The sequence below is a fragment of the Semicossyphus pulcher genome, unplaced genomic scaffold (genome assembly GCF_022749685.1).
Source record: "Semicossyphus pulcher isolate SPU_LCO1_2020_fin unplaced genomic scaffold, fSemPul1.0.p SCAF_3, whole genome shotgun sequence".
Lineage (NCBI taxonomy): Eukaryota > Metazoa > Chordata > Actinopteri > Labriformes > Labridae > Semicossyphus > Semicossyphus pulcher.
Window position 1 is genome coordinate 31,183,698 of NW_027211704.1, and position 23,739 is coordinate 31,207,436.

A 23,739-nucleotide genomic window follows, 5' to 3' on the forward strand; every position below is an offset into this window, starting at 1 on the left:
AGTAAGAAATACTGGGAACAAAGGGAAGGCACAAACAAGGCTTGCACAGCGAGTATGATGCACTGTGACAGCTCTTTTTGGGCAAGGTGACACTGTAAAGAAAATTGAATGTGTCATGTGGTATATCAGAGAGAGACAGAGATACCAATAGAGAGACAGAGGGAGACAGAGGAAGAGACAGGGAGACGGAGCGTACACAGAAAAAGATAGCTACAGCAGTGTTTAGCTGCTGCTGACTCTGTTCTCTATCACAGAGCTGCTGTCAGCCCATAGGATCCACCGAGCAGCCCAGGCCCCCTGCGCTTCACTTCATCTAAATAAAATGACAATACAACTGCACTCCCGAGTCCTATCCCTTCTCTTTACAGCGATAAACAGCCCGCTCACTGTGGCTTCACTGTCATGCGCTATCTGCATCTGATAAAGCAGTGGACTTCCTCGCCTGGCAGCGGGGCCGGAAGTAATAAATTGCTTTTTACCAGTCACACTGCGAGGAGCTGATTCTGAACCTCACTTTGTTATTGACTTTCATTCAAGTATATTGGGACAAGAGTATTTGACTTTATTACACTGTAATTTCGATCCACTGTTGTAAGATCCACTTATTATAAGTGACCTCCTGAAAGTGTCTTGGAAAGACTCACAGATTCTGTTTGAATTGATCAAAACTGTAATTACTCAAAGCAGGACAGGGGCTTTACAGTGGTGATGGACTATAAGCAACCACATATTATAGCTGTAAATGCTCAAATAGCGCCATCATGCCTGAAGGGCAGGGAAAGGCCTTTACGGGAAACAGGTTCATGAGAGGCCTCCCTATTTCCTGATATGTTCCTGTTTTATTGCCTATAAATGCTGAATGCTGTTCATGCAAACTCAACACATCCTCCATATCATATTTGCTTATTTTGACAAACCGATTTCAACAGCATCATTTTACAACACCAGACTGGAGTCATACAAACCACTGAGTTTCTCTTATATATTCATTTAGATGTTTTTTCTGATCACTGTTTAGCTACTGACAGTTAGGGCCTGTGTCCACTAACGGTGTTTCTAGCGCTGGCAGTGACTATTTTCTAAAGTATAAAAAATCATTGCAGTTTAGTGTTTTCAGCGTCGCCAGTTGAAGATAGTTCAACTTTTGGAACCCATCCCCGCTCGTCAATGTCACTGCTCCTCACCGACTAATCAAAATCAAGAAGGGGCGGGACTTCCTATATCAACTTAGTCAACGACAATGGCGGAGGAGAAACAAATCTTTTTCTTTTTGATTCTTCTGATTTACAGAAGACAGACGACCAAATGAGGAAGCACGTTTAGCTTGAATAGGTTTACAGATCTCTGGGCTCATTGTTGAAAACATTTGGGATAATGTAAGTTAACTCAACTAAATATAAGACAGAGTTCTCGTCTATTTAGACTGAAATATATTAAGTTTAACCTGGCAAATTTCCGTCATATAAGACTATATCCTCACCGTCAGCAAAAGCTTATTTGCAGGCAATGATATTTTCTCACATAATATAATGCTTTACAACCTGGTCACATACAACAGCCAGCATGTTAAAACCCATCAAGTCTCTCTTTTAGAGGACAGTCAACATTTTGAAACCTCATTATCATTATTGCACTATCATAAGAAAGTACAGTAAGTATACTGTTGACAGTTACCAAACGTTCACAGATGTTTGTCTTGTTTTTAAACATTTAAATGGCCTTACCCCCCCACCAATAAATAAACAATAATACTATAAATACCAGAGCACAGACTACAGAAGACTATAATGTAGCTATGAGTAGAACTAATTTCAGTAAAATGGTGGTGTCTGTTAGAGGCACACACCAGCACATATCAGAGACTGTGACAACTACTTAACCTTAAAGTGATAATCTCAAAGTTCTCAGTTTTGTTCTATTTGGCGGCACCTTATGGCAATAAAAGACGTCCACGGTTGGCGCCGGTTGTTACTCTTGATTTTCCTTGCTGACGGTCGCTTTCCTTTTCAGACTGTTTTCCTTCATCTGAGCGTCGAGTTTGTTTCTTTTTCTTTGGATTTTTACTTATTTTTGAAGTTGTATTATATCTTTGTTCAGCCATAGTAGATTACTGTTTACTCGCAACACTTGCAGAGACCGGAAAAGCAGCCGCTTAGCTCCGCCTACCCTCTCTGGCAGACCAACCACTGCTGGCTGATGGAAAACACGTCACTAACTGGGCGCCGCTTGTGATTTTTTCTCTGAAAGTCGTCACAGACACCCAGTCTGTAATACTGCAAATGCAAAGGCTTTCATCAGTGGGCCATAGGCTCAATCACCATTGTGTTAACTCATGTGGCGATAGATAGTGACTTAACAGGCATTTATTTAAATGAAAATCTTTGAGATTATTACTTTAAATAAAGACCTCAAACATGGCTTAAAAACAAGCCAGTCATGTACACATGCATCTCTTTCCTCTGCTGATGCCCGTTCCTGTGGGCTTGGATTTTAACCAGCTTATTGTCGGTCTGTTATTTGTAATGCAAAACAGTTTTTTTTTCTCTTTTCTGTGTGCTGTCTTGTGGACTGCCCTGTGGGGCATATTTACGCTGAAACGTATTGCTGATCGGTTGAATAATGTGCACTGTCCTAATTAAATAAATTAAAAAAGAAAAAAAAACACTATTTCCGAAGTGTTCACAACAGAACAGAAGTTGGAATTTATTTGGAAATTGCCTCTCTTGACTTGGGAATGGAGTCATGACTTTGTAGCCTTCATAGTCCAACAACTTGCAAACAAATGGTGGTGACACACTGAGTTAATAAAGTATGATTTAAACCATTTTCCTTCTAATCAGATCATTTAATGGTCCTCCTTGATAATATATTTATATTCCTTTATTAAGTATTCATTTTGTCACCCATTTTTAAATGAAAGTGATATGATAGATGTGTTAGAGATTAAAAAAACGAACAGGTGCCTCATGTTGGCCTTTACAACATCGTCAGATAATGTAACCCACCAGTGCCGCTTAAACACTGATGCATGTTTAACAGAAACAATAAGCAGTCAGCAGTGTTTCCTCCCTTTTTTACAATGGTGAGAGAAAAGGGCTCCACCTGCTCTATTGCCTCTTAAATAGTCTTTATGAACAAATAAATGTGTTAAATCTGGCCTATAAAACACTTAAAAGAGGTAAGGTATGAGGGGCGCAAACGCGGGGTGATTATTCAGTGCTAAGAAAAACACCTCAGAGAAAAATGCTCTCATTTTCTGTGTGTGACATGGAAAATATAAATGGTGGTGGTGCCTCTGCTCTCACAATAACCCTTGTGATCGCATGCAAATTAAAAACAAACCTATTTATATTTTGCTGCTGGGACTCTGCTGTGGAACCGCACGTTTCATTTCTCCCCTCAGGCACCACGAGGAAGTGTACTGAAGTTCTTTTTATTAGACGTGGTTATTAGAATATTCATATCAAACACTCACCAGTTATTGATATTCATTTGCTACAGACTCTCTTGTTACAAATTCAAAATGTCACAGTGAAATTTAAAACAGCCTGAAAGGCATGTTCATTATTTTCTTATTGAAGTGTTGTGGTTCATTGGTTTGGAGATTCTGTCTCCTGGGGGCTGTAGAGCCCTCTGATATTTGTTCAAACTCATCTCTCAGATGTTTAATTAAAGTTATTAGGAGCCACAGGTGAATCAGTTCATTAGCAGTGAATTGTGTTTTCAAATTCATGCAATAACACACACAGGAGTCTCCCTCTCAGAGAACAATGCCAGTTATGCAGTGCTGGAATCCACCATCCCACCGCTGGTGTTTAAAAACTATTTATTTCCAGAAAGGGGGGGAAGCTGAATGAAACAACTGCCGAGAGTGCCATCAGCCGGGAAAAGAAGCAAAGACCCCCCATCCACTTTGAAATCAAAGAGTGTGCGGATTAATGTTCAAGCAACGCAAACTCAGTTCAACAAGCATTGAAACTGACAGGCTAAAAGCTAATTGTTGAAGGAGAATCATAAAGTCAGCAGTTGAATTAGCAACCATAAGCTACTGCTTCAACATGTCCTCATACAACCATTCGTTTGATATGTTAAGGCAGTATCTACAACTTTTGGTGCATTACCATATGACTATGTCCATTGTCCATGTCCGGCACATTCCCTGTGCGCCGCGACCTCTGTAGTCAATCGCATCCATTTAAGTCAATGCTCATGATTTCACAGCGCACACCGCGGTCCGTCTCTGGCTAAAGATACGCGCCGAGTCTATTTTTGACGGAGGCTGCTTCAAGCACGTGTCAAGCTGAACAGAGCAGATTGTTCCAAACAGGAAGTCACACACGAAAGCAGCATAGAGCATCCGGTCATTTCAAAATAAAACACCATGTACAGACCGGTACAGACTCCCGTTTTTTTCCGCTTTCATAACAACAACACAGTGAAATCTTGAAAAAAGAACACTTTTAATTAAGTAGTGTACTCAACCATGGTAGAAGCACAAAAATCAACGATATCCAAATGAGCAGATAATCAACCTCAGAGGTGCAAGCTGAACTGTTGTTTGTGTGTTGCTCTGTTTAACATTGATGCTCGCGTGATTTCGCAATTCTCGCGCAATCTTGTGATCTCACGAATCCAGCTGCTTGGGCCAGCGCTCTGCTGTGCTGCGGTCCGGACACGCTTCCTGTGGGTGAGGACTCGTGCCGTCTGACGGGATCGAGGAGTCTATTTCAAGAGTGTGGTTTTTTTTCAAAAGGTTTTTTTTTACCTTCTAACACGTGGATAACGTTACACAGTCTGTTTGCTTAGGTTTAAGCATCTCGGTTCAGTGGCAAAGACTTCATGTCGTGAGTTAAAATAATAAATCAGCATTGACTTTTTGTTTCATACAGGACTTTTGGAACCTTGGTCTTTTAGTTGAAAGGTCAGTATTGTCTGACTCATCCATCAAACATAATTGAACCCAAAGAGGAATGTAACGGTCACCTGACTTCTCTAATGCTTAGCAGCTTGAGCATTTAGTCCCAGCTTCTAATACTGCTGCTGATGGGTCCAGATTGTCTCTTGATAACGTCAGTTACATACAAAATGTAGTGCTATAGTTTTCTGAGCTATACAGTAAGTACAAACGGTGGATGAGAACAGCCTGACTCAGGATCATGTGAGCCCAAAGACCCACCAACACCACAGGGTGCTAACGACTCTCGGTGCTATTACGTTATCAGCCCAGGCTAACAACTCACCCTTGATTACACATCTATTAGCATACTAATGACCTACAGAGGCTTATATTTCTAGCTCCGTCCACCAGTCAGTTTAGAACTGAAGAAGCCTTTCGGATGAGAGGGGAAACACCTTCAAGAACTTCAACCAAGTCCAGTTGCCTTTTGGAATCAGCTTCGAATTACCATGACCTGGATGACTGAGAACCTTCACAGATAGCCTGAATGGTTGTATGAGACCACGACTGTAGCTGTAAATCAGCCGTTGGAACTGATCAAAAGTGCATTTTATTCCATGTGAACACTTTTATTCTCAACAGGGAGACTGCTTCACTCTCTATGGGTTACAAAGCCTTGCTTGAAGAATAAAGACACGAAAAAACCTATCAACATACAGGTTTTTTAGTTTCTTTATTCAGTCATAAAAGAAGGCAAATGAATGTGGACCAGTGGGTTTTATAGCCGTGCACAAAGATGGATAGACATGTTCACTGTCAAAAAGAGATTTTTCCATATCTCCAGTGGCAGAACGTCTTTGAGATCATCATTCTGAGCGGAGCGGAGTGGTTAGAATTCCCTTTTCTCGCTCACAGAACTATTTCTTTCCTCTGCTCAATATCACTCACTCCTGCTCCAAAAACAAAGGAAATACAAACATCGTATTTTAATTTGAGCTTAATCACTAATTAGACTCATTTGCAAATCAAATATGGTCTTGACAAATGTGTCTAGTTTGATCCTGAGCAACTTTTAGTCTGGGTCAGGATTGCTTTGAGCCCATTGTGGGATTTTACAGATGCAAAATTGGATGAAGAAGAAGAGAATTCGCTCTGCGCTGCATCCAAAATCCTTCAGCTTGTGTTCTCTACTTTCTCATGCTACTCACATGCTTTGTGTTCATCTACTCTATTTCATTATGTGACAGTGATGAGTGTTCCAGCCAGAGCAGGGTACAACAGATACAGATTTGGATGCTTTTGCATTTACACACATTTTGAAGCAGATAGGTCTGCCATCTTACCTCATCATAGACGCTGTCATTCCGCTCAAAGTCTCCGGCCTTCCTGGGCAGCACATGGACGTGGACATGCTGGAAGCAACAAACAAGAGAAGGCGACGGTTTAGATGTGGTGCTCTGTCTAGAGAAACAGCTACTTTTTCACCTGGGAGCTTTCTGTCAGACTGATGTGACGGAGACGGTTTCCATAGAGAGTCTTCATTACTTCACAGTACGTTGGAGAAGCCGGAGCCGAGTGTGACTGCTGTGCCACAAATCACAGGAGGGTGACCGAGCATTTCAACGAGCGTGTACCTGCACGCCGCAGAGACTCCTTATTTTTATGCTTTCAAGGATATAATTGACTTTTTCGGCCCCCCTTTCTGGTGTCAGCTCCCCTGCTGTCACAAACTTGGCCGTGTGTACGGTTAACTTGATTTCCTTCTCTGCATGGATGATAACGCTAATGTCCCTAAGAAACTTCTTCACCTGACAAAACTCACTTAGCAAAAAACAAACGGCAAAAACTCACTAAAGCGGAGACAACAAACTGTTTCTGATAGACATTTGCATGTCTTCCAAACCGTATCAGCATCTTTAATAGGGCCTTAAAGTGTACAGTTACAGTTACAAAGAAAGACGATGAAGATCTTGAATAAACACAATTTGTTTTGTAACATGCTGTTAAAGCTCATTCTGATTCTGAAACAATAGACATAAAAGTATTGAAGTATTGAAGTTTAGGAAAATATATCAATATAATCCGTATAAATAATATGAATAATTTAAAGGGGTATTAAGGTCTAGTTTCTGCTCTGCCCCTACTCCTAGATCTCGAGGTGTTACTTCAGATGTGTTCAGACCAAAAGCAAAGTCAGTGTCTCGCTCACATTAATGCTGGGGGATGCAAAAGTCCTTCGTAGTTTTGATCCACTTGCATTTTAACGCCAGTGGATTTTTTTTCCACCTTGAGTGAGAAGTTCACTTAATGGTGTGTGTCCTGAGCATCAGAGATGCTCAATCCAAATTTTATTCACAAGGGAAGCATTCTGAAAGTTGTTCATGCACACAGTCTTGGCAAATAATAATAATAATAATAATACATTTTATTTATATAGCGCTTTAAAAGGTACTCAAAGGCACTTTACATGAAAGAAAGAACAGAAGCAACAATAGCAAAGACATTAAGAACATCCATCCATTATCCATACTGCTTATCCGGTTCAGGGTTGCGGGGGGGCTAGAGGCTATCCTAGCTGTCATTGGGCGAAAGACGGGCACCCTGGACTGGTCGTCAGTCAATCCCAGGACTGACACACAGAGACAGACAAACTTTCACACACCTATGGGCAATTTAGAGTCGCCAATGAACCTAAGGAGCATGTCTTTGGACTGTGGGAGGAAGCCGGGGAGCCCGGAAAGAACCCACGGGGGGAAACATGCAAACTCCACACAGAAAGGCCAACTATGTCCAAAACTGGGTTTGAACCAGTGACCTTCTAGCTGTGAGGCAACAGCGCTAACCACTGAAGCACCGCGCAGCCTACATTAAGAGCATATACAATGACAAACAATCAAAGTACAAGACTCACATTTAATGAAAATATGTATAAAGGTAAGAGAAGTTAAAATGAAATAATAACAGAGCATGGATTCAAAGCAGATTTAAATAGGTGGGTTTTGAGTGCGGTTTTGACAGACAGGTGTTGGGGGAGAGAGTTCCAGGGGGCAGCAATGGAAAAGAATGACTTAAGACAAATGTGCTTAAAGATGTAGCTTTGCTTTTGGTCCTAACACAGCTTTATGGCAGCAACTATTTCAGGTGCATGTTAGACGCACACAGAGATACACCTTGTCAGCCAAGATGCTGTTGTCCTTTCATCAGTCAACATGTTCAAATTACGAGAGATTCAAGCAGCTGTTGTAATTATGAAAGGGTTCAAAAGAGGAAAGTTGGGTAATATCATCATACAATTACAAACATATATAACAAAATATTTTAAAAAGGCATAAAATGCAAATAGAAAACGCTTCTCGTGTCATTATTAGTTTTGAGGACTTGTTGGTCGACATACAGAAAATGAAAACAGGCTAGAGACAGTATGTTATACTTTACAACTCATTTCTGTCCAGAGCCGTGAAACTTTGAGACCTCGTTAACGTAGGCCAAGGTAAGATCCTCATTGCAGGCTTTGGGACAAGCTGGACCCAATCTAAGATATTTGCAGCAGCGTTCAGGACCAGTAGGATGTACATCTGGGTTCCATCTCAATCTGGGCTAGGTGCCTCATTCTAAGTTAGGAACAAGTAGGACCTTGGAACCTTAATTTACAGTTCTAGACAATTTAGATGGGGGGTAAGAGTCTGGCTTCAGACATTGGGACTGACTGCATAGACTACAAGCCCTGCTACTGGGGTTTGGGTGATAATATTCTTCCTACCTTGATTTGATCTAAATGGCTGCAGCTGTCTCACAATAGCTCTCTGCTTTTTTCCTCTAGTAATCCAAGGAGACCAGATGGAGGTGACGTTGTTCTTTGTTGTTGATGTTTTAGGCATGTGTCCTTGTTTTACTTGAGGATTGAAGTGCTTAATCTAACCTTCAAGTGGAACATTGTGTTGTTAAGGTTAACAGTGATGTCGGTCCTACTCTGCGCTCTGATCCTGTTTATTTACATATTTTGTCCGTTAGCTACAGATGCTTCAGCCCTGTGTATTGTGCTATAAATCCCCTATGTAATCCTCGGCCTTGTCCTGAGGTGTGTGTGTCTGTTTGTGTGTATGTATCATCAAGGGCATAATAACCTAATTGTGGGGCTTTTATTCATTTTTCATTTCTACTCTGTGATAAACTGTGGAGGCAGGCTGAATGAATGTTTATAAATGCTACAAACAAGATAGCATGTTTGGAGGCGTCTGCTTTTTCACTGTGCATTTTCTATTTAATGAGGTCATTTACATAATGTCTGCATTATTAAATCTGCCTACCTTGAGGAAAACTTCTGAAGCAGAAAAAAATAACACATCATGGCAGGAGAGCTATTTATCACAGAGGCTTTGTAAATGAGTGCTGAGTGAATGAGGCGGTGGCCACTGGACACAGTGTGTGTGTGTGTGTGTGTGTGTGTGTGTCTGCATGTGTGTGTGAGTGTGAGCACTCCTGGAACTGGGAGGGTGGTATGGCTGTTATGGGAAATTAGAGTGGCCTGACGCAGCAGTGTGTGTGTTTGTTTGTGGTGGGTTCCACACAGTTAAATGCCCACATGCACAGCGAGGGGCACACAGCAAATGGTCTCTTCATGTCTCCCTACTTAACCCTGTGAAAATGGACCCCCAACAGGCGACAGCAGGAGAGGGTATTTAGCATAATCCTGCTGTTAATCGATCTAAAATAGAACTAATAGCTCATTTTTTCAATTCTTTTTTTGCAAGATCTTTTGAGTCATCACATTATGTGTTTGATGATAATGATCATAACATTCTGTAAAGTGGAGTGTAAAAGACATGGCCAGCCAGCAGGAGATGGTTATGTTCATAATCCTAATTAAATCAATCTAAAATATAAAAGCACAATATCTACAGCACTATAAAGAAAACATGTTGAAAATGCTGGCAGGGGACAGTCTGCTCACAGAACATTGTTGCTTAGTCTTGTTTAAAAAGAAATGAAAAAACAGGGCTCTGGTTCAGGTTGTAGAGCAGGGGCCTCATATACAGAGGCTACTGTCCTCAGGTATCATGCCCTCTGCCCTTTGCTGCATGTCATTCCCCCTTTCTCTCCTCCCAATATTCCCTGTCTCTCTTCAGCCGTCCTATTCAAATTAATTAAAATTTAAAATTTAAAAATCATAAAACCAAGAGCATAAATTAAAGCTTTCATAACATATAGATACTGCAATCATCCGAGGATACAATGCTGGCACAGTTTCATTGCAAATTAATCAAAACACTTTGCTCGTAAAAATGGGTACAACATAGTTATATATTAACCAAGTCACAGAGTTTTACTAAATATTTTGTTCATGTTTCTTCATCCAAAATAGTTTTGGATCGATATGTTTCACTTAATTATTTATGCCACCGTTTCAATGCTCTCAGTACTTTTAATGATTATGGTTTATCAACTCTTTATTACAGATTCTAGGGATATGAAGCATTTGAAAATACTCCATTAAATGAAATCACAATAAGCAAAAATCAAACGTATGTTTTTATACAACCTGTAATAGTTTCATAGTTCCTGGAAGAGCTGCTTGCACTTCACCATAAAGGATAATGCAAGCACAGGCAGCCTTATTTATGAAGCACATTTCACACAGAGAGGCAATTCAAAATGCTTCAGCCTACATAGGCAAAGAAAAGCACTGAATAAGGCTCATAATATCCTATATATCTTTCATCCAATGAAAACACCCAAACAAAAAATGAATGTCCCCAACAAGCAGCTATTATATGTGTATTCAAAGCCTGATATACAGCAGCCCGTATCTTATTCCTGTACATTATAGAGCTCCATTGTTGTCCTTACCTATTACAAAGACATTACAGGGCCACGCTGTTGCACTCAGTGACGAGTCCTGCTGCAGAACAAACGTTCCTCCTGTTTGAGTAACATTAGCTGAACCTACAGTCCTGAGTTGTTTTCGGAAACTACTAAGCTTTTTTAAATATAATTTATGTATTTGTAAAACATTTACGTCTTCAGTGGGAACCAATGGACTTAAGGCTGGGAGTAATACACAGGGTGGGGGTTCAGAACATTATGACAAATGCACAAACACGTTGTTGGTGTCTTTTTAGAGATTTGTTGAAACTATGAAAAATAAAGAATAACAGCAGCTTTCTCTCTCTTATATCATAACAGATTATTTAAAGAACAAATGCTTTTGTTTCCTCCCAGCTCGACAAGTGCCATTCTTTTTTCACCTGCCTCAGTAAGTCCTCTACTAATGGTCCAGAACGCTGCTGCAAGGGCAAGTCAGCAGGTCAAGTCACATTACACCAATCTTATTTTCATTACGCTGGCTTCCAGTTAAATGCAGAACTCATTTTAAGGTCCTTGTTTTCATTTATAAAGCCCTGCATGATCAGGCACCTGTGTACATCTCAGACCTGCTCCATCCCCTGCAGATCCCTCCGGTCTTCTTACCAGGGTCTACTTGTCGTCCCTCGTGTCCGACTGAAAACAATAGGTGGTTGTGCCTTCGGAGCTGTAGCTCCAACACTGTGGAACACTCGCACAGTTTCTACTGAAGATTTTAAAAAGCAGCTTAAGACGCAGCTTTTTAAATTGGCTTGTGATCATCTCATGTCATTTTGCACATTTGCAGTCTTTCTCTGTTCATTTCTGTTTTATGACTGTTGTTAATATTATTGTAATATATTGCTGTTGTCTCTGTGTTTTATGAAGCACTTTGTGACTTTGTGAAAGGTGCTATACCAAATTAAATACCAACTTACTATTATTATTATTATTATTATTATTATTAGTAATGACAAAATAGATCCCATTGAATGTGTTCCTTGATGTCTATGCAGGAGCACTGCACGACAGAGCATCTGGTGAGCTGAACAATGGATTTGTCACTGACATAACTGATCAAAACTTTTAAGTCAACAAACTGGAATGATACTGTTTTCTGTACATAAAGTACATATTAACACGTTAACATGTTACAGTAGATGTAAAAAATGAATGATTAGGAATATATTTGTAAAGTTATACTCTTCATAGATGTCTGAAGAACATAATTGATTGGTATGATCAGTAAAAGTCAAACTCACCTAGTTTTATTTATATAAAAGAAAAGTGCTTCATTCTGTTTTCACTGATCTACATGTCTGTGCTCATTAGCATGTCTTTACCAAATCACGGACCTGACTCATTATCATGTATGATTGAACACCTGCGAAACTTAAGTAGACACAAAACATCAGCTTGCAGATATTCAAACTACTGAGAAAAAAACCCTTTAAACCTCAGAACAGGAGGAGGGTGAAGAGGCATGTGTTTCATTCACTGCAAGGTTGCCCTGAGGCAAGGCATTAAAACCCCTGAGTGGGTTTGTCAAAGACACTAACAGAGCAGAGTGTGTGCTGCTGTATATCTGCGAGGCACACCTGTGGTGAGAAAGAGCTCTACCTCCCCCCTGCCAGCTCCCTCCACCAGCACATCTGCTGCAAATAACAACATGTTATCGTCTGATAAAAACAAGCGTTTGGCTTCATTCCAGATAAATCGATGTTCATTTTGAGGGATATTACACCTCTCACTTCGAAATGCTATGGATCCTGTGACAATTGTGCTAGCAAATATTTATCAGACGATATAAGAAAATATAAATCTTTATTGAGTCGTTCTGGATTCACACAGAGAAAAAGAAATTTCATATTTTTTTACAAATGTTGCAGAACTAGTTGATATGAAAAAGAGTAGAAAAACAAACTATGGTTTCATGAAAGAGGCACCGGTTAAAAAACACAAGGGGCTTTGTGATGCTTCAGGTTCTTGTGTGACGAATGAGATCCATGAAGAAGAGGCTGAATAAAATATCCATGACGTTAACCACATTACTAGATCTCTTAAGTTACACACCCAGTCACAACCAAGCAAGGACACATTCCTGGTGGTCGTCTGAATGTGTCCTTCCTTCTCTTTGATCGGTTACAGCAGAGTTTTGTGCGACTGCACTCAGGTGCAGCAGAGCCTGAGCCAGGTTCAGCTTTACTTTGGCAGGTGACACATACATTATCTTTGCTGTAGCTCTCTGCGTTGGCAATGAAGCTGCATTGACCTAACTGAAATGAACGGAAATGCATAGTGTAATCCAGTTCCGCTGTCATTCTGCTGATCATTTCCTATCTAAAGTCACTGTTGGCTCCTTTTAACCATGACCAAGTATATTTCCCAAACCCTAAGCAAGCACCTGAAATGTATAAACCTAATTTAACATCAAAGGTGGGGTAGGCATTTTCAGCATATCTCCTCCTTCTCTAGGCTCTGAAAATCTGAAAATCCAACATCTTCCTACTCTGCAAAGAAGGAGAAGAGAAGAGCTCCTGGGATGTTTAACTGCTAATTTCATTTTCCTGTGATTTTTAACTGTCTCGATGGTCGAGTTGGGTGTAGATATACCATGAAAACAATATGCTTAGCATGTAGTATGTACATGCATATGCCAGTTACCTGCCAGGTAGAACGAGCATACAGCAAGGGAAAAGGGGAGGAGAATAGCCCTCTTGAAAACTCAATAGAGCTTTAAGAGTCGGCATATGAAAAAATGCTCATTGCCAGATGTAGCAGTACTGACAAACTATGAGGGTCAGGAAATGCTTACACATGTCCTCAGGAAAGGCAATGACAAATTATGCTTTTTGTCATTTGGGTTGGAGGACTTGTTAAGAAGAAGCTTTGGGGCCATTACAATCAAAAACATTCATCCCCCGGGGCGTGTGATTGGCCAAAGACGTTTTCATGGCAATCTGATTTTTGGTATTTCTGGCGATGAATGTGCTGAAAAATGTCCCTAAAATCTGTTAGCTTTCCAGGATCAAAGGTTTTGTTATTGGGTGCCTGCAGTGCTAGCACTGAGAAAAGTGGAGCGTAGCATTTTAAGAAAAGAACAAAAATCAGTTTTTCCAATGTAACTCTCTGTAGTGAAGCAGCATTGCTCCGAGCTTTCCTCAGACACTTTGTGTCCTTGACACTGAGTCACAGTGTCGTTCCTCTTTTATTGGTGTTGCCTGATTACACACTCTGCAGATGTTGAGGTCATGGTTCACTGTTAGTTCCTTTGCTGCGTCCTTCAGTCGGGCTCTGGGTGAGCACCTCCCCAGGCTGTATGTCCCGTCGATAATTAGTCAATCAACCACTGCTTGAGATTATGCACACTGAAACAGAACGTCCTTCATGCAAAGCTGCATCTTCACCTTCCATCAACTGCGCTGATAGATAGAGGTGTGCAGCGAAGTATTTGCTTATAATGTTTGCACGAGACAGCTGCATAAAGCTGTTGTGCTCAGCTTTTCTTCAAATAATCAAACCAGATGTCTCTATGGTAATCTGCAAGAAACCGCTAATGAAAATGGCCACCATATCAATTTAGGGGAGATGCTAGGATCAAGTCTGACAGGCATACAAAAAGTCTTTGTCATAAACAGATGTGGTCCCAATTAATGGGATGGGGGAAAGAAGGTTGACTAGATCAAAGCAGAGAGTCCTAATTAGCTATAAAAGAGAGAGAGAGCTTCCTCAGGCCAACATTACCTGAAACCAAAGAGAGTTTTTGTTCAGTAAGCCACACGAGAAGCGTCCTTCTAGTTAGGCAGCTTCCAGTTTCACTCATCTTTTCGATAATTTTCCTTTGCTATGCTGTTGGGAAATGAGTCAGAATGAGCAGCTGCCAAATAGATTTCTCCGACACCGAGGAGAATGACTCCAGGCCGCTTTCAAAACTCAGATACAATAGAGATTACGCAGGAAGAAGCGGATGTATATGTTTGAAGTTAATTTCTCATATTCTCATATTTACTGAGAATCGGTGAGTTTAAGAAATTGTGAAAACATAGAACTTATGGATTGTAAATAAATTAATACAATGATGCTTTTCCTGGAAACTACTTTCCAATAGGGCTGCACAATGAATGGAATTTTAATGCGGATCATGATTTTGGCTTCCCACGATTAAATAAGTGGGTGACAGCAAACTCCCATAGATAGACTGACATTACCAATGACGCACCAATGCAAAGATGCACCAAGTTCAGGTAAAGGACCTAATATGAAAGTACATTAAAAAAAAATGAAGAAATAATCGTGATATATGATCGTGATCACAATATTGATCAAGATAATCCTGATTATCATTTTGCCCTTAATCGTGCAGCCCTACTTCCCTACACAGCTGATGATCTTAAAACAAAGAAACAACTAGAACTTGAAAACATTGGATGAGATGTTACCATACCTAAACAGCTGATAAAATGTCATGTTTTGTATTTTTTTATCATAAATAATGATAATTTATTTTTAAATGCACGTGATTGTTGCAAAAATGATCCATTTAAACCTTTTCTGCAAAGTAAAAGTTGATGATTTGGTTAGACAACTTAAACTATATGATCAAGCTTCATGAAATATTGTTGTCATGGTTAAAATACACCAAGGTTAAGAATTCATTGAAGTGACAATACTCTATAGCAGCTGTAGTAATTATGACAATTGCGATGGTAGCAAAGAAGGAAGTCTGGTAGTGTTGGATTACAGCCTAGAAGTCTTCAGAGGCAGGAGTAGGAGGTGGATGAATACCCTTTGGACTCCAAACCTCGATAAGTTGTTTTTGGCAACTTAATTGATTTGCTCTATTTTACACAGCAGCATGGTGAAGAAGGGTTAGGGTTAGCCACAGCTGGACGGCCAAGAGTGGCCACACGACAAAAGAAGTGGTGAAAGAACATCAAACTGTGTTACAAAGACCTTCTGTGCCGGTTGGTTGTGTTGGCCGTTAAACACCCCCAGCTGGCACCAAGAGTCTGTTTAACCACACCTCTCCAACTTAACCGACAGAATAGTTTGTCAATGACTCCTATAACAACGTATGAGTGAGAACTAAAACAACATGTAGAACCATTGGCGAGTGCCAGCAACTGGAACTTGGTTTCAGAGACTAACATGGTCCGGGTCATATTAGGTTGTTAATTACGTTACATTATGTACATCAGTGCGTTTTGTATGTGCTACTTAAGTACATACTACTAATAAGTTGAATGTTGAATTTTGTTTATTCAACAAATACGACGCTAACACAGGCCTCCAGGATAAAAGTCCTGTGTTTGTTTGACCCGTCCATTGTTCATCTTTCTTAGTCTTTAATCTACACCACCTGACTTTCTCCTTTGCCCAGAATACAACTGCTAAAACAATTAGAGGTAGCTGCCTAACTATAGACATAAATATGGGTCATAATAACCTATAAGGCCGTATATTTTGGTCTGCAAACTTTAGGATTTCTAGTAGAATGATGTACAGTACATCCAGGTAGCTTTAAAGTAGTTCACACATCAAAAACACAGTAAACCGCACAAACACAAACAATATCATCTAGTTCTTATTACCCATCTTTATCACAACAAAAACACACTACATCATCTCTGCCCACCTCTCTCTTCCAACCATTCTGTTTCCTTTCGAGCTCCCTTAATAGATTCTAATGGAGCTTGATTTAATTCAGTGCTCAGAGGGAAGAAGCTGTAGACAGAAAACGGCTTTGAACTATGGCTCAGAAACAAGTCAGCTGTAACTCACTGACCTGACTTCATCACAAACTCAGAGCACAGATCTCCTGTGCAAATTGAACCTGGCTTATTGGAGTTTAAGGCAACCCACAAATTCCCCCCATAAGCTTCTTTTACATGCTTTTATATGCTAATTTAATGTCAGGCCATTTGATTTAGATTAATAATGTATCGCCTCATCTGCCATATATGTATGCATAACTGTATCTATGTAAACCATATTTAACTGTGTCCCTAAAGAGATTGTTGATACAGGGTGATTCAGTAAAGCCAGAGTTACAATGTTCTTTAGCATTCAATGGAATAAAAACATTTGTTCCACAGCAACTGTGTCAACTATGTTTATGTGTAAGATAAGGCAGAGTCTTTACTTATTGGAAAATAATAATGGTTAAAGGTATAATAAGGAGGATTTTCCTAGAAAAATGAAATATAGACTTTTACAAACATAATATAATATAAATCTTCACTTATTGGCCTCTGTACATGTGTGTTGGTGAGTGTGTGTGCAGACCCTTGTGAGACCCTTCCCTCGGCATCTATTCTATTGTTTTGCTTTGCACGGGACGTTTTCAGGAGGGGCGCTGTTGTGGTTCCCTGAGCCAATCACAGCGTATAGGTGAGTGTGGGAGTGGTTCAGATTAGCAACTGGGCTCCATTCAGACCGGCAAACATGGCAATAGAGCGATGCAGAGTTGGCCTTCTTTCTGTTGGACAGGTAGGTGCCTCAAACCGGGTAGGACAAGCTAACCGGCGGTTAGCATGCTAGCGCAAAGGTAATCACGATGTTGTGGGTGTTAGCTTGGCGGGATGGGCGTGTTTTCCCACAAGACTGTGACAGTGAGCTTCTGGTCACGAAGAGCCCAGAAAGGAGGGGCCCAGTTTAAATGTGTTGTTGACAAAATGCATGGAAAAATCCAACTTATTATACATTTAAGGTCTGGTTAATACTATGTAACTAAATCACTTGGTCAAGTTTAGGGAACAATCCTGGTTAAATAGACCCACCAAAATGTTTAGACCCCAATATGACAGTGCCTACATGCTGACGTTTATCAGTAATCATGACTGATGACTCATGATTAGTTTTGTCTGATCTGTGCATATGAATACAAACTTTGACTTGGTGATGAAGGTTGAGGAAATGTCAGGGAAATGCCAAATTCCTTTTAACAGGGATATACCTGAATTGGCTACACACCAATTCACCACCCTGTCTTTCACACCCCTATTTTCATCCACGATGCTAATGATTACTGGATTGGCAACTATCATTGGCACTTTACATCAGAAGAGTCCAGTATGAATGAAATCACTTAAGACATCTATACAGATCGATTTCTCATTGTAATTGGACAGAGAAAATCAAGCTTTCAAAAACACTCCAAAAAGCTGTCACTCTTGGTTAGATGCTCAAGCAAGCTGTCATTGGAAAGGGCTGATGTCTCCAAGAAATACTGTAGCTGTCCACAAAGTGTATTTGTATTTACTTATCAATTAGCAATTCAGATACTGTGTTTATTAGTGAACTTTCCAAGCCATATCCTTATATTTTTTATGCTAAGATGGATTACAGTGTTGGGTAACGCTAATTTAAAAAAGATTACTGCCATTGAAAAGTAACGCCTTAGAGTACTCTTACGTTACTACACATTAAACCCCCTTTTTGACTCATTACACATGTGGGTTACATTTAGGAAGGTGTGTAGCCTACTGTACGTCTACATTTGAATGTATCAAATACTGTCACTACGGCCCATAATCTGTAACTCTGCAGCCTAATAACAGGAATGACAGGTGCAATATAACCTTTACAGCTCTTTATTATGCTAACAATCTGACAGTGTACTGGGCAGAGGTGTACAGTAATAGGCACAGCTGTTTCCATGACCACAATACAACACAGGCTCTTAGTCCCACCAGTGTTGTGGAGCTGTGTTCAGCTGCAGATGTTTCTTCACGTTTGAAATTGAGCTCTTCACAGCTGACAAGCACTTATCCTCCAGATACACCTTCCATTTTACCGTCATGTTGCTCTCGTCCCTTTCGCCCCAAAAATATAAAATAATGTGAATATTTCCTCAAAGTAAACACTGTCCTCTCTGCCACCTCTCTAGTGGAAATAGCTAGCAACACATGCAAACTGACACAACTGTGTTTACCTTCCGCTGGTACGCAGCTACCTGCCAAGAAGTCGGAGAGAAACAGAAACAGTACTTCAGGGATTTTCTGTTTTTGTGGCAACAAAAGTATGGCATTTATTTTTCAGTAACTCTTTACTTTTCATGAAAAAATAACTAAATAACGGATTAAGTGAATGGCAGAAGTAAAGCGTTCCGTCACTTGTAAAAAAAAAAGTAATCTGAGTACTCTAACGGATTACTTTTTAATACGTTACCCCCAACACTGCTGTTAACACTGGAGTGATATCGATCTTCCGATGTCACTCTCTGCAGCTTTGTAAAACTATTGCTTTATGAAGCTGCTGATGTTTAAATTCATAAAATCATTGAGCCTATGGCCAAAAAAGTTCTGGCATTTGCAGAACTCTTCGGTATTACAGACTCGGTATTCAAAGGAAAAATCCCAAGCGCTTTCAGGACTACAAGATCATAAACTAGAACTACTACAACTTCATAAAATAGTGCAACTATAAAGACAAAGTACAACATTTGATGATTACATGAAGACTGACAGTTAAAGCTGTCAGCAAATACTCTGTTTGGATCTCTGTTGGACTGAAGTTTTAAAAACAATCCTGCTATTAGCTCATTATCTCACAGGTACAGCTTAAGGAATGATCAAATCTCTTTAATAACTCTGAATAATATGCTGATTTGTTTCTGAATAGCTATAAAAAAATCACTTCTTATTAATGAGTTGTATATTAAAATGAAACCTGAGATTTTCTCTGGTTTCGTTCATGATTTTTCTCTTTCTTTTAAGTTGTTTTTTCTTCTTCTTTGATATCTGCAAGTCCTCACTTGTTCAAATATTCAGCTCCTGATGCTATTAGCCACTAAAGCCGATATTCTTATAGCTTGTCGATTCAGAATATGTTTCCAAATCAAAATCAATCATATCCCCTCTGCGTCTCACTCAGCCTCCCACTCATCCTTCTGTATTCACTGCGAAGAAAATATAGCCCTGCGAGTTTGTTTTCAATATCATCTACTTTGTGAATATTACATCTCATCATCTTTATCCATAAAAACTCATATATAACCGCCAGGCTTGCTTAGTAAACAAGCAGGATCCATACATAGGCGTCCACATGATAAATCACTATAATCACGCTGCATTTTCCATAAGACAAAAATAAAATCCAATTCCATCATTCAAAACAGAGATTTGTCTTGTGTCTGTGTGACTCCAGGCAGTGAGTTTATAAGAGTGCATTTGCCTCTCTCTTATAGCCCGCCTCGCTCTTATTCAATCAAAGGACCATTTTTATTGCTGGCGTGCAGGCACCTGATTGCAATAACCTGGCTGATAGATGGGGGTGGGCTGCTACTGTAGCAGGTGTGCTATATGCGCTCAGATAATCTGTTTTCATAAAAAGACCAGACAGGTCTCCACATCAAGAGTTGCTTTGTATCAAAATTACTTGATAAAATATGTAGATTATTTCAGTGAGTTAAGAATCAGTGGAGAACAACAGCTCCTGTATTACTGCCTTGATTCACTGCTCCCCTGATGCGCTCTCCTGCAGTAAAAGCTCTCAACAACCCGGTCTGCAAGAATATTTCACAGCCGCTGATATTGTGGTAATTCTAAAATATAAGCTACCTGCTGTAGTGAATCTAACTGAACTCAAGCAAAAATGCATTACTCTTTGACCTTGTTTGTATTGCCAGATGAAAGCCATTTCATCTCCAACAATCTATAGATGAAAAATGGAGGTTGTTGTGGAAATGGGAAAATAAAGATCTTTAAAAAGACATTGTTCTCTTAAGGCACACAGTGAAGATTGCTTTTTCAAAGAGAGGGAGGCAGAAGATGTTACTGGACAGTATGACATTTCCCTTTGGTGTCATCTAAAGGATGCGTTAGAGCACTTTTTGATGCTTGTTACAAAGCAAGAGCAGTTTTGAGGCACATTTTCAAACCTTTATGTAGCTTTTTGGGGCTTGTTGGGGTAGAGAGTTTCAGTACTTAAGGTTTGGGATGTAAGGATTCACTCTTTTTTAAACAAACAATCTGTCAGCTGACCATGTCTGAGAGCAAAAATGTCAAAACTCCGTTGTTATTGCCTCCTCCTGGCTGCAACTGAATGGCTCCCGGAAAGCAGTGCAGATATTAGCTTCCACAATGTTGTCTACAGCAGGGCTTCTCAAACTTTTTGGGGCCAGAGACCCCTTACAGGGGAGAACATTTTCCAAGGACCCCCTAATATTTGTAACACCGATTATGCATATGCTTACTACTATTTACACTCTTAGATGCCATTGGAATTATTTGTATTGTATGTTTTTACTCTGTCCCAAGCATAACTTTTCAACACATTTCAACTGCTGCTGGAAGTAAGAGCTCTTGTGTAATTGTGTGTGGCTTCTTAGCTTTAGCAATATATTGAACCACCAAATGAGAAGCCTTCTGTGCTGTCTTTGAACTTGGAAACGTTGGAAAAAATCTTTTGTTTTGTCCTTATATTCTGGGTCCTTTGTAATCAGATGTCGCTTAAGCCTGGCTAGCTTCACAGCTTGGTTCGCTAGCACCTGAAGACATTTGGTCTCCCATCACTATTCTTAATTAAACCAAACTCTATATACCTGTCGTCATAATTTCTCAATTTAGCTAGTTTGGGCTTAGCATCACTTGAGTATGTGGATAGATTCAAATATTTCTCCATCCTTGCCAGCTAGCTAGCTGGCTAATAAGCCAAGCTAAGAAGCCGCTGGAACGGTTCGTTGCAACCTGAATGAGTTGAGTAATTAATGACAGATTGACGTGAGCATGTCACAATCATATCAGTTTCTATTGGTCCAGGGCTAACGTGGGTGGGAGTAATGGACATAATTTGCTTGTTTCATTGCCGCAAATGGTGCTCAACTGTAGTTTGGTGACAAATGTTAAAATGGAGTGTACTTTATTTTCGTAGCCAAAACCATCATCTATGACTTCTTTTTTTTTTTTTTTTTTTAAAGTTTATGCATGACAGTGTCTGGCACACGTCTCTATTTTGGTCGTGTGGCTGACATTTGACCTTTCACAAATAAATCAGAAACTTTACAAAATATTAATGCACAATTATCCATCCATCCATCCTTCCACAGCCGCCCCTTTGTCTAAAGCTCATTTCATGCCAAATACAACCCAAAGTGCTTACAGAACTTGATCAGATGGAACTAAAAAGACAAGTAAAAAACAATTCATCCATCCATCTATCCCACTTATCGTGTTCAGGGTCGCAGGGGGCTGGAGCCTCTCCCAGCTGTCATTGGACGAGAGGCGGGGTTACACCCTGGACTGATCACCAGTCAATCACAGGGCTGACACATAGAGACACACAACCTTTCACACTCACATTCACACCTACTGGCAATTTAGAGTCACCAATTAGCCTAACGAGCATGTGTTATGACTGTGGGAGGAAGCCGGAGTACCCGAAGGGAACCCACGCATGCACGGGGAGAACATGCAAACTCTACACAGAAAGGCCCTCTTCGTCCAAACCAGGATTTGAACCAGGAACCTTCCAGCTGTGAGGCGATAGCACTAACCACTGCATCACTGTGCAGCCCTGCACAAATAGTATTCTACATTTTTCAAAATGTACTATTACTCCAAGACAAACACCCATAACTGAAACATTAGTACATTTCTTATTTGTTGTCCTTTACACTAAGTCTACCTTTAAAACAATGACATGACTGAAATGCCCCTAAAAAAAGGAGATGCACATAGGACACATTATTTCCTCTGAAGCACAGTGTAAGAAGTGAAGTTAAATGATGATACTGTGAGCTTTTTCTTGACATTGACGGCTGACAAATTAACTTAAGCTGAGTGACAGCCTCTGACATTTTACTTTTCAGTTTTGCAAGTGATGAAGGTTTTATTCCCGTCTGATTGTTTATTCTGAGATCTGAATTTTCCTGATACATACATAATCTTGACAAGGACTTCCCACAGTATGAGAGCATTGTGTTAAATGTAATGAACTGTAATTAATATGTTACCAGAAACCCCAGAAAAGAACAGTGTAACAGTGTGTAATTGATCGAGTTAAGTTACAGTCACTGATAATGATTCTGTCCCTCACTTTAACCTGTGCGGACCACAGCGGGCCCCCCGTCAGCCACTTGAATCTTCCATACGGCCCCCGACCAAACCAAAAATGATTTAAACCTTTCAGCAAAGATCTCTGAATAATTCAGCCATGCCAAGAGTTTAGCACGGCAAATGTGATGATTATTTAATAGTGTGTAACTGTTGCGGAGGCCTCATGACATATTTAAAGGCGGTGAATTATTGAGTTCTCACCTTCACGGTTTGTCCGGCTTCAGGGCCGTCCTGGTGGGAACAGAAAGAGGTAATTAGAAAAGAGTTGGGAATTCAGAATTATTTACATTAATAATTCAGAGGCAGATTATAATTTCAGATGAGCTACAGCCCCTCACCTCCTTCCTCAGGCAAAAAAAAAAAGAATCCCCCTGGTTTGTTTCACTGCCTCCTTTGTCCTGACAGTTATTTCTTTATGACCAATTATATATATTCTTATTTTTCTTCAAGTGCAGCTGCAAGATGACAAATTATATTTTTTACATCCTGAAATAAAATCCTCTGTAACAACATAAAGGTGTTACTCTGGTTGATGACTGTGGCTGTCCTCACATAAATGCACATAAATGTGAAAAAGACATTTTTCTTTCGCTTCTGGCCTTCAAAAACACACTTAGCTGAGGTTTCCCACCTCTGATGTATCCTTATTCAGAGTGGATGATGCTGCTTTCAGTGTTTATGAGAAAAACTGGAGCTCATGTACGACTACAGCTTATCACTGTCCATTAATTATGTCAAGTAGGTCCATTTGGCAACAACTCTGAAAGCCAGTTTGAGCCCTGGTGAAAAGGTGCATTTGAATAATTTATCAAACCACCAAAAAATGTGACTAAATTATTTAATATCTGAAGGACTCTTCTTGCATCGTGGATCTGGCTTAATTTGTAGACATTGCACATCCTGCAATGTGACTATTGCAGAAAACAAATATGAAATTGTGCAGTA

The 23,739-nt window shown here is 40.0% G+C and overlaps 1 protein-coding gene across 1 annotated transcript in view; it reads right to left on the reverse strand.

Moving 5' to 3' along the window:
- Positions 1–23,739, reverse strand: part of LOC138606384 (bis(5'-adenosyl)-triphosphatase-like) — a 342,041-nt gene that overhangs the window by 51,840 nt on the left and 266,462 nt on the right. Inside the window, exons 5-6 of the mRNA XM_069678849.1 lie at positions 22,996–23,025; positions 6,241–6,309 (exon numbers count right to left, since the gene is read on the reverse strand). Coding sequence (XP_069534950.1) covers positions 6,241–6,309; positions 22,996–23,025 — 99 coding nt within the window. The remainder of the gene's footprint in view (positions 1–6,240; positions 6,310–22,995; positions 23,026–23,739) is intronic.